Here is an 11,655-nt window from a genome sequence, read left to right as displayed (position 1 = left end):
AACATGTTAATGCAGATTTAAAAATGTATGGGAAATACAGGCATTATATTGTGCACAAAAAATTGAGGAAAAGGCCAGGTGCAGTGGCTTATGCTCTGTAATCTCAGCACTTTGGGCGGCAGAGGTGGGAAAAATGCTTAAGGCCAGGAGTTAAAAGATTAGCCTGGGAGACCTTGTCTACACCCATTCACCCACCCACACACATACACACACACACACACACACACACACAAATTCTGGAACAGGTGGTGAGGAATTTTTAAGAGAAAATTAAAAATTAGGGCCAGGCACGGGTGGTTCACACCTGTAATCCCAGCACTTTGGGAGGCCGAGCTGTTTGCCCAGCCAAAGTGGAAAAACCCTGTCTGTAATAAAAATGCAAAAATGAGTTGTGTGTGGTGGTGCACAGGTAGTCCCAGCTACCTGGGAGCCTGAGGCATGAGAATTATTTGAACCTGGGAGGCAGAGGTTGCTGTGAGCCGAGATTGTGACACTGTACTCCAGCCTGGGCAACAGAGCAACACTCTCTCTCAAAATAAATTTAAAAAATCAATAAACAATAATTTTAAAAAATGGAGGGCCAGGCATGGTGACTCACATCTGTAGTCCCAGCACTTTAGGAGACCAATGCAGGAGAATCTCTTGAGTGCAGGAGTTCAACACCAGCCTGGGCAACATGGCAAAACTCCATCTCTACAAAAATAAAAAATCAGCCAGGCAGTTAGCCATGTGCCTGTAGTCCCAGCTACTTGAGAGGCTGAGGCAGCAGGATCCCTTGAGCCTGGGATGTCCAAGCTGCAGTGAGCCGTGATGGTACCACTGCACTCTGCCTGGGCGGCAGAGTGACACCCTGTCTCCAAAAAAAAAAAAAAAAAAGAAAGAAAGAAAAGAAAAGAAAAAAGAAAAAGAGAGAGAAAAAAAATCCTCCAATAGAAAAAGAATTGTTTAACAAAGAAACTATACCATAGAAGAATGAGTGAGGAAAATTCTAACACGTCTTTGTTACTAAAGACAGTTATTCTGCACTGTTTTTATTTTTTAAAAAAATATAAATAAACTGGGCTGGGCATGGTGGCTCACACCTGTAATCCCAGCACTTTGGGAGGTTGGTGCGAGTGGATCACGAGGTCAGAGTTCGAGACCAGCCTGAGCAAGACAGTGAAACCCCGTCTCTACTAAAAATACAGAAAATAGCTGGGCATGATGGCACGCGCCTGTAATCTTAGCTACTCAGGAGGCTGAGACAGGAGAATCGATTGAATCTGGAAGGCGGAAGTTGCAGTGAGCTGAGATCATGCCACTGTACTCCAGCCTGGGTGACACAGCACGACTCTGTCTCAAAATACATAAATAAATAAAAAATAAACGAACGAACAAACAAACTCATCTAGAAAAAGTAGGGAAAACATATGAACAGATATTTTACCAAAGAAGTTACACAGGTGGCAAATAAAAACATTAAAAAATGCTCAATATCATAAAGTTTTAGGGAAATGCAATGAAAACCACAGTGAGATACCACTATTCATATACTGAAAGAGCTAAAACAAAAAAGATTAGCCACATGAAGCACTGGCAGGGATGTAAAGGAACTGGGACTCTCATACACCCTTGGTGAGACTACAATAGGAAACATCCATTTAGATCAAATTTGGCATTTCTTAAAATGTTAAACATTCACCTACATTGTAACTAAGACATTACAATTTGAGTTATTAACACAAGGAAAATAAAACACATATCCATATAAAGAACTGAATTCAAGTATTTACAGCAGCTTTATTCGTAATATACAAAAATCTATAAATAATATAAATGCCCCTAAACACATGGATAAACAGTGACTTATCCACAGTACAGCATGATACTCAGCAATACAAAGATTCATCATTTTTGAATCTCAATTGTACAGCACGAAGAAAACCAGTAAGAAAAAAAGTGTTTATGGCCGGGCGTGGTGGCTCAAGCCTGTAATCCCAGCACTTTGGGAGGCCGAGACGGGCGGATCATGAGGTCAGGAGATCGAGACCATCCTCGCTAACATGGTGAAACCCCATCTCTACTAAAAAATACAAAAAACTAGCCGGGCGAGGTGGCGGGCGCCTGTAGTCCCAGCTACTCGGGAGGCTGAGGCAGGAGAATGGCGTGAACCCGGGAGGTGGAGCTTGCAGTGAGCTGAGGTCCGGCCACTGCACTCCAGCCTGGGTGACAGAGCGAGACTCCGCCTCAAAAAAAAAAAAAAAAGAAAAAGAAAAAAAGTGTATATATATATGTGTGTGTGTGTGTGTGTGTGTGTGTGTGTGTGTATCTGTGTATATATATCTCAGTAAAAAAATCCATAAAATGCAAAGTAATTTACTGTAAAGGAAATCAGTTGACTCTGAAGAGCTGGGGAAGGGAGAAAGATTATAAAAGGATACAAGGTAAATATACGGGTGATACATAAATTCATTTTTATGGTTATGATGATGGTTTCATGGCTTTACCAAACTGTACACTTTGGATATGTGTACCTTGTTGCATGTCAGTTGCACAAATTAGACCTTCATAAAGCTTTAAAAAGTGGCTCAAAATTAAGAGCCTAGATGTTCCATTTTTTTTTTTTTTTAAGATCAGGTTGGCAACCTGATAGGGACTTCACCATCTCTCTCTGTCTCCTCATGCCCTGAGAGAGGCAACCTTGCCTCAGGGGCAGCAAATTGGCAAGCAATGAAGACCGTTGCCACCTGAATGAATAGGAATGTTGGCTGAGTCACAAAAGCCACATCCCTGGACTACAGAATGATCCTCCTCTCTATTCTTGTTCTCCTACCTGCGTAACAATGGCCTTGAGGTGAACAGCCCAGAGAGAATACAAGGAGCCATGAAACCTGTATAGACTATTTTTTTTTTTTTTTTTTTGGAGACGGAGTCTCACTCTGTCGCCTGGGCTGGAGTGCAGTGGCGCAATCTCAGCTCACTGCAACTTCCGCCTTCTGGGTTCAAGCGATTCTCCTGCCTCAGTCTCCTGAGTGGCTGGGACTACAGGCGCATGCTGCCACGCCTGGCTAATTTTTTGTATTTTAGTAGAGATGGGGTTTCACCATGTTGCCCAGGATGGTCTCGAACTCCTGAGCTCAGGCAATCTGCCCACCTTGGCCTCCCAAAGTGTTAGGATTATAGGCGTGAGCCACTCTGCCTGGCCAGACTATTTTCTGATAATGATCTCAGTGACAGTAAACAGAAAATCCTGAGAATTTCTGTATGCACTGATCCCACACAACCATATTCACTGGAAAATTTGTAGATGGACTTTTAGAAGAGGCATTCCATCTAATTTACTGCAGTCTTCTCCACTCCCTATTTACCTGGAGTTTCTGTCCCAATTCCAGTTGCTCCTGTAATTTCACCTCTACGCCTATAGTCTGACAACAAATGGCACAAGTCTACACTGACTTATACGTCACTGCACATGGCTCCTTTGCAGGACCTGGGAAATAGATTCCCCTCAACAGTGCTAGGGAATTATGTGGATCTCTTGTGGACAATTGAACAAAATTCATGTTCACAGAAGCACTGGGGATTGTCACAACTGCCTCTTTTTCATGCTGACCTCTGACCTGACAAAAATGGCACCAGGCCACAATACAGGAACACAAAGCCTGGCAGTTTTTACTTTGAGGCCTTGGGCAGCAGGCCAATTAAACCAATACAGGACAAAGAGCTGTCTTCTGCCATCACACTGTCCCTTCTGAGCACACAAAAAGTTTGAGATCTCCACAAAATCTATTCACCCCTTCATGCTGACATCACTGTTCTGCTTACAAGTCATTCTATGCAATGAATAGAACCCCCAAGATTAAAGGCGCATAAATTTTTTTAAAGCCTTTACAAAAAGATTATAAATCGGAGCAATGTGCACCAGTTTCCAGGCTGGTGAATCAGAATCCGGAAAAATTCATTACAAGCATCATGTGAGACCAACGATGTTCCTAAAAAAGGTAATCCTTCTTAGAAAGCTTGACAGCACAATTCAGATTCTCTGGACCACAACTGGGTCAAGTCTATAAAGTCAGAGAAAAGACATAAGGACCCCTTACATGCTTGGGCTATTAATAATTTCCCCAAGCAAATAAGAGAGTACAGACGTTTGCTTCTTTGAGCACTGTGGGGAGGTGACTCACGTACATGGTGTGCACCTGCCAGGTGGTAGGGGTGAAACGGCTTCAGCCTCTGGAACTGGCAGTAACATAAATCAGGCTATAGGCCTGGGCAGATCAGAAATTACAATGAACCTCCTCAGAGCTTCCCACATACCTGAAACTTATGAAGAATACCCTACTGTGGATGCTCAAAGTTTAAATTTAGGAAGGTGGCTACCACAGTCTCCTCCAGTGCTGTTATACTGAATAAAGAAATAGCGCATTCCCTTCACATTTAAGGCCTTTCTTCAGTGTGAACTCTCCGATGTCGAATGAGGTTAGATTTGCGGCTAAAGGATTTCCCACATTCACTGCATTCATAAGGCCTTTCTCCAGTGTGAACTCTTTGGTGCTGAATAAGGTCAGATTTGTGGGTAAAGGGTTTCCCACATTCCCTGCACTCATAAGGTCTTTCTCCAGTGTGACCTCTCTGGTGTTGAATGAGGCTAGAGCTCTGGCTAAAGGATTTCCCACATTCACTACATTCATAAGGTCTTTCTCCAGTGTGAACTCTCTGGTGTTGAATGAGGCTAGCGCTTTGGCTAAAAGCCTTTCCACATTCACTACATTCATAAGGCCTTTCTCCAGTATGAAGTCTCCGGTGCTGAATAAGGCCAGAGCGCTGTCTAAAAGATTTGCCACATTCATTGCACTCATAAGGTCTTGTGCCAGTATGAATTCTCCGGTGTTGAATGAGGTCAGATTTGCGGGTAAAGGATTTTCCACATTCACTGCATTCATAAGGCCTTTCTCCAGTGTGAACTCTTTGGTGTTGAATCAGGATAAATTTGCGGCTAAAAGACTTCTCACATTCACTGCACTCATAAGGCCTATCACCAGTGTGAATGCTGCGGTGTCGAATCAGGTTAGAGAATTGTCTAAAGGATTTCCCACATTCACTGCATTCGTAAGGTCTTTCTCCACTGTGAATTCTCTGGTGTTGAATGAGTTCCGATTTGCAGCTGAAAGATTTCCCACAATCACTGCACTGATAAGGCATTTCTCCAGTGTGAACTCTTCTATGTCGAATGAGATTGAAGATTTGTCTAAAGGATTTCCCACATTCACAGCACTGATAAGGCCTTTCTCCAGAGTGAACTCTCTGGTGTCGAAAAAGGCTAGAGCTTTGTCTAAAGGATTTCCTGCACTCACCACATTCATAAGGCCTTTCTCCAGTGTGAACTCTCTGATGTTCAATGAGGTTAGATTTGTAGCTAAAGGTTTTCCTACATTCACCACACTCATAACGTACTCCTCCAGTGTGACGTCTCTGGTGGTGAATGAATTCAGATTTATGGATAAAGGCTTTCTCACGATCACTGCATTCGTAAGGCCTTTCTCCAGTGTGAATTATCTTGTGTAAGATTAGGTGGCACTTTTTGCTAAAGGATTCCTCACTTTCACTACACTCAAACGTCTTTTGTCCAGTGTGAATTTGCTGGTGCTGAACAAGTGTGTTCTTGCAGGTGAAGGCTTTCTCACATTTGCTACACTCATAAAGCCCTTCTTCAGAGCAGACACTCTGATGCTGAACAAGTGTGTGTTTGTGACTTGAGGCTTTTCTGTATTCGCCCCACTTGTAATAACTTTTTGCATTGAAAAATGCCTGTATGTGCTTGCTGCTGCTACTGTGTGGCTCCTCACCACTGGGAGTGGCTTGGTGTTGGAGTAGGTCCATGGAGGCTGGGAAGTCCTTCCCACAGGTGAAATAATTCAACACATGGAATCTGCAGCCTGTCACAAATGTAGCCTCATCCACATTCCCTTTCCAGGGCTCTTCTTCATTGTAATGCTTTTGATGCTGGTGAAGGTCAGCACTGAAGCGGAAGCCTCTCACGCTTGTGCCACCCAAGTACGACTTTTGCCCCGGGGATGTGGTTTGGTGCTCAGCCTCAGGCAAAATGTCTTTCAAGACTGGGACACACATCTTAATCTCACTGAGAGATTTCTGGGTGGGTGTATCGCCCTTAGAAGTCCTGACCTGTGTAGATACACTCTGCTCAGGAGCTATCACCTCATTCTCCGTTCCATGGCAATAACCTGAAAGCAGAGAAATGCTGATGAAATGCATGCTGACTTTCATGGAAGGTGAAAGATGTATCACAAAAATGTGTGAGACACAAGAACTGAGTGCATGGAACTGTTCTGGGAACAACGGAACTGGGGAGGAAAAGGCTGCTTTGAAGTACTGGGCTTTTGCAGATTATAGAGATGTCCTCTCATCACGCAAAGGACACAAGGATGAGGTACAGCACAGGAGGAGGAGGGTCTCCAACTCACTCTCTGCCAAAGTCCTCAGCAGGACTTTGTCTGCTAGTGATGTATGTGCTATGCAGAACACTGCTGTTGTCCAGTCCTAGGAAAATCCAATTGAAACTGGGTAGCTGGTGATCAAGGAGGACTATTTGAGGCTGTGTGCATACCTCACAACACAGTGAGTCAAGACTGAAGAACACTGAAAAGAAGTGAGCTGTGGAGAGGACAAGTGACACATTGAGACCAAGAGGGTGGAGGCAGCCAAACGCTGGAAGTGGCAGACGAAACGACAATTCGGCACAGTATTGTATAAGGAAGCAGAAGTAGAAACGAGGCATGGCCAGTGGCACTTGCACCAAAATGCTGCTGGACACAAAATGCTGCTGATATGATTCTAACACAACCATGATGTCATGCCCTTCCCCAGCTGCCACTCACTGGGGCCAGGCCTCCTCTGAGACCACCTTGCCTTCTTCACTCTGTGAAGCAACTAGGGTTCTCCCTGCAGCCCTCATTGTGCTACCACCTAACACATGAATGATATAAGTCTTAAGGAAAGAGAGGACAAGGGAGTGACCAGCACTCACAAAAAACACTCAAAGGAGAGTCTTGTAAAAAGAGCTCCACAGTTCATATAAGTGGTAATTATGACAATGCCTGCAATTTCTGATACAGGTGGGCATACAGACATGGCAGCTAGAGGAAAAGGGCAGAAACTGGGCCACAAGGTACCATGAATCTGTACACGGTCATCCTGACAGGGGGAAGACAAGAAAAATAAGATCCACTAGGCTGACAGTAAGACTCCTGAGACAGAGGTAACTCTCGGGGTCAAAAAGAAAAGCAGACACTGGGAGGGATGCTAGGACCTTACCCAGGGATGTTACATGTGCAAAGTTCTCCAGCATCACATCGCAGTACAGGAACCTCTGAGACTCATCAAGGAGCTCCCACTCTTCTTGGGAGAAATAAATGGCCACATCCTCAAAGGTCATACCCTGTCACAGCAGGAATAGTTCAATCCACGATCAGACCCAGAGTTCATTATCCTCTTGCCCCCAACATCCATCCCCGGGTTACCCTATTGCCCACCTCAGCAGAGATAACCAGCCACGGTGCCACCGATGCCTACTCTCTCCCCACAGTTTCACTGATACTGAGTCCTCGAATAGCAACAACAGGTGTGTGAACAGATAGATGCTATCTAAGCTCTGGGCTTGGCAGGTAGGCTACACCTCTCACAAACACCAGTTAGAGAGAGAATTGGCCATAGAGAGGGTGTGTGATCTGACGTTTGTCTTGCCAGGCAATACCCGTGAAGTCCCCAAGATTCATCTTCCAAGACACAATACGGGCTCACCCTTTACCCCTATGACTCCAGTTCATGGCCCTCAGTTTATTCTCTCTCTTCTCATGCACATCACTCTTTGAACCACACCTGTCTCACACAGCTGCATTCCCACATCCACAACCTCAAAGGTCACACAGCTTTTCCATGACTGGGACGGTTCATTCTATAATCAGTATCTCTCCTAGGAACCCAAATTCATCCCCGCTGTTCATCCTTCTCTCCATCTTCTCATTTGAAAGAATACAACAGGGCCCAGTGACACCGATGCCCCCTCTCTCCTCATGGTCCCATTGGTCATTGTGTTCTCCCACAGCAACAATAGGCTGGTGGGCAAATATCTAAGCTCTGAGCCTGCCATGCAAGGAACCACAATCTCTTGTCTTCCAGGATAGTTTCCTTATAAGAGAGGGGGCAAGAGAGGGGGTATCAGTGTCACTGGGCCCTGTTGTATTCTTTCAAATGAGAAGATGGAGAGAAGGATGTGGATCTCACCAAGGATCTCAGATAACCTGTGGATCTCAGATAACCAAGGCCTCTTCTGGGCTGTGACTGCTGTCCCCCAACCAGTCACAGCCTTCCTCTCTACAACTACCACTAATTCAAGGTCCAACCCCAGTAGCTCTCCACCCCCGGCCCAATGAGTCCCACAGATGGCCAATTATGCTCCTAAGATAATGTGACAGCCTGACTGAAACTTCCCAGATCCCACCAAGAGTTAATATAAAATCCTGGTGAGTCTGCAGAGAGGTGAATATGCACCCGTCCTAGCATCATCCTGTCTGTGTAACTCCTATGCCTCTACATCCGTCTCATGTCTACTCACCCCTGAGCAGCCTTGGCCACATGGTAGATCATAATATCTCTCCGACCCTCCCCATGAACACTTCTGTCCAACAGCTGTGTCACAACACCTCACACAATCAGGGGCTCAGGCAGGAGACCAGTCTTTGACCTTCCCCTCCCATTCCTGGGCAACTATTATTATCATTGTGAGCCGGCTTCCCCTCTACTAAATGTGATCCACAGCTCCACTCTGGTCCACAGATTGTCCACTACCTTTTGGAAAAGTCTCCATTCTGAATCTCTCCTCACTGTTCCCAACCTACGGTTCCAGCAGCCCATGAACCATTTCTCTGAAAACTCTCATAGTCTCAACAGGTCAAAAATAAAACTTCTGATATCTCAAATGAAAATTACTCCTACTATGGACTTCCCCATCTTTGCGGATGGAGCTTCCACCCTTCGAACTGCCAAAATAAAACCTTTAAGTCATCCCTGACTCCACTCATCCTCAAAATTAAAATTTCAGGCAGCCCTACTTATAAAATGAATCCAGAATCCAAGTGCTTCTTGCATCTTCACAGCCACCATATTGGCCCAGCTACTATCACATTCATCTGGACTATCCCAGTAGTCTCCTCCCAGGTCTTCCCCCTCATCTTTCAGTCGGCTTCCCATGCTGCAGCCACAGGGAGCCTAATAAGACCTGAGCCAGATCACCTCCCTCCTCCACTCCAAACCTCCCACTGTTACTATTAAGTAATGAACAGACAACTCATCTTCTCAGGGAACCCTTCCGAGTCTGACTTCTACCACACTGCTCCCTGTTCTCATGAGAAGAAAATAATTGTAGGTTCCTGAACCATCTTAGCCTCCTCTCCAAACCTTTGCATATACTGGTAACTATGCCTTGGACAACCTACACTTCGTTTCCCCCAGCTGCCAACAGCTTCATATAATCTAACCTGGACTTAGGACTCTGGGCTCTGTATTTGCTCAAAGTCCCAGGGCCCAAGGCTAGAGGAGAGGCGGGAGAGCAAACACCACTAGTTCAGAGACCATAATGGGTGCCCCAGGGCCCAAGGCTAGAGGAGAGGCGGGAGAGCAAACACCACTAGATCAGAGACCATAATGGGTGAAGTGAGGACCAGTCGGAACACACACACACACACACACACACACACACACGGCTCCATAAGCCATTCTACACTATAGAACTCTATAGAAACATAAAAGCCACGAGAGTCAGGCAACGACATACAGGTTCCACAGGCTCAGGTCGCCCAATGACCCTGGCCCACTTTTGGAGCCAGGTGGCCCGGGCTGGCGGCGCTATCTCCGCACCTCAGTCCTCAGTGCTGACTTTACCAGCTGCGCGAGCTTGGACAAGAACTCAGTCTTCCTACGCCTAACTACTATTACCTATCTTCAGCCTGTTCTTCCCCTGAGCAACTTTTGGATAGCTTTAGGAAATCCTAGCCCGGTGTCCCTATCTGTTCACAAATCTCGAAGGCTGCCAGTGTCCTCAGAACGGTCAAATTCCTCAGGTGCAACTCTGCCTCACTCTATGTTCCTGCAGACCCGAGATGTACCCCAGGCTACTGAATCCCCCCCCGGCTTAGTTGCAGCTCCAAGTTCTGCACGCGTCAGTACCCTGCCCGTCACACTGCCGTACACACTGGGTGTCAGAAACGGGACCCACCCACGAGCGCCTTGTCCAGGGCACTGGGGCCTGGGCTGTAGAGCTGTGAGCAGGCATCCCTCACTGGGCCTTAGGGCTTCTGCTGGGGGAGGGCAGGCGAGACCCGGAGGACGCAGCACTCACCTGAGCCGGGTCCCTCAGCGCGACTGCCGCCATTGAGCTCCGTCGACTAGGCGGTGAGCGCCGGCCGACCGGGGCGGGCATTCGAACACAGTGGTTCCTATCCCGAGCCTGGCACAGCTTACCGAGGTGGCGTCGCAGAACCTCAGGCCCACTTTCGCGCCTTCTCTGTCCCGTCCCTCAGCCGCGACCCAAATTGCAGACACTGGTGGGGCAAACAGACAGGAGAGACGCCAAAATGACCGCCACGAGGAGGACGCCGGAAGTTCCGGCCCGTCGTTCTGCGCATGCACGGAAGTGCCCCTATCCTGGGCTGTCATTGGCTCAACTCCACCGCCGTTTAGCGCTCTGCACTCTGGATAATGTAGTTGCCAAAACGCCACAGAGCTCTTCCGAGTGTGTCCACTGCTTTGACCTCTGCGAACGGGGATTCTGAGATGCTGTGCCCAGTGCAGGGAAATGGCGACTTCGGCCTCCAGTGGGGAGGGAGGTATTTACCCCTTCTTAATGGGGCTTTTCCCAGATTTCTGGAGAGTGTTTTCTGTAACTGATCACTTAAGTGTTTAGAGACATTATTTCAGACTCCACGAAGATCAGCATGCCCCTAGAGGCAAAAAATATTATTTCAGGGGGTTGGGCGCGGTGACTCACGCCTGTAATCCCAGCACTTTAGAAGGCCCAGGGGGGCGGATCACCTGAAGTCAGGAGTTCGAAACCAGGCTGGCCAACATAGCGAAACCCCGTCTCTACTAAAAATAAAAAAATTAGTCGGGCAGGCCGGGCGCGGTGGCTCACACCTGTAATCTCAGCACTTTGGGAGGCCGAGGTGGGCGGATCACGTGGTCAGGAGTTCGAGACCAGCCTGGCCAACATGGTGAAACCCCGCCTCTACTAAAAATACAAAAATTAGCAGGGTGTGGTGGCGAGCGCCTGTAATCCCAGCTACTTGGGAGGCTGAGGCAGGAGAATCGTTTGAACCTGGGAGGCAGTGGCACGATCTCAGCTCACTACAACCTCTGCCTCCCAGGTTCAAGTGATTCTCCTGCTTCAGCCTCCCAAGTAGCTGGGATTACAAGCATGCACCACCAGGCCCAGCTAATTTTTGTATTTTTTAATTAATCAAAGTTGCCAGCAAAAAAAAAAAAATAATTCCTCCCTTAGAAGTTACAACAAACATGTTTTTAAAAATTTTTTGAGCCTGTCACGAAGGCTGTAGTGCAGTGGTCTGATCTCAGCTCACTGCAACCTCTGCCTCCCGGGCTCAA

The 11,655-nt window shown here is 46.9% G+C and overlaps 1 protein-coding gene across 2 annotated transcripts; it reads right to left on the bottom strand.

The window, feature by feature from the left end:
- Positions 1–1,759: 1,759 nt before the first annotated feature.
- On the bottom strand, positions 1,760–10,524 carry LOC105488079 (zinc finger protein 551). 2 transcript variants are annotated; one of them, XM_011751810.2, is made up of 3 exons: positions 10,394–10,524; positions 7,312–7,435; positions 1,760–6,221 (listed from the first exon to the last, which is right to left on the bottom strand). In XM_011751810.2, exons 1-3 carry the CDS (start codon positions 10,472–10,474, stop codon positions 4,417–4,419), a joined length of 2,010 nt encoding a protein of 669 aa, XP_011750112.2. In that variant the 5' UTR covers positions 10,475–10,524; the 3' UTR covers positions 1,760–4,416. The 2 variants fall into 2 exon arrangements, with proteins under 2 accessions (XP_011750112.2, XP_011750113.2); XM_011751811.2 differs by lacking the exon at positions 7,312–7,435 and having other exon boundaries at positions 10,394–10,522.
- Positions 10,525–11,655: the final 1,131 nt, after the last annotated feature.

This window comes from Macaca nemestrina, chromosome 20, assembly GCF_043159975.1.
Source record: "Macaca nemestrina isolate mMacNem1 chromosome 20, mMacNem.hap1, whole genome shotgun sequence".
NCBI lineage: Eukaryota > Metazoa > Chordata > Mammalia > Primates > Cercopithecidae > Macaca > Macaca nemestrina.
Note: the sequence above shows the minus strand (reverse complement) of the source record. Positions and strands in the feature narration are given on the sequence as shown.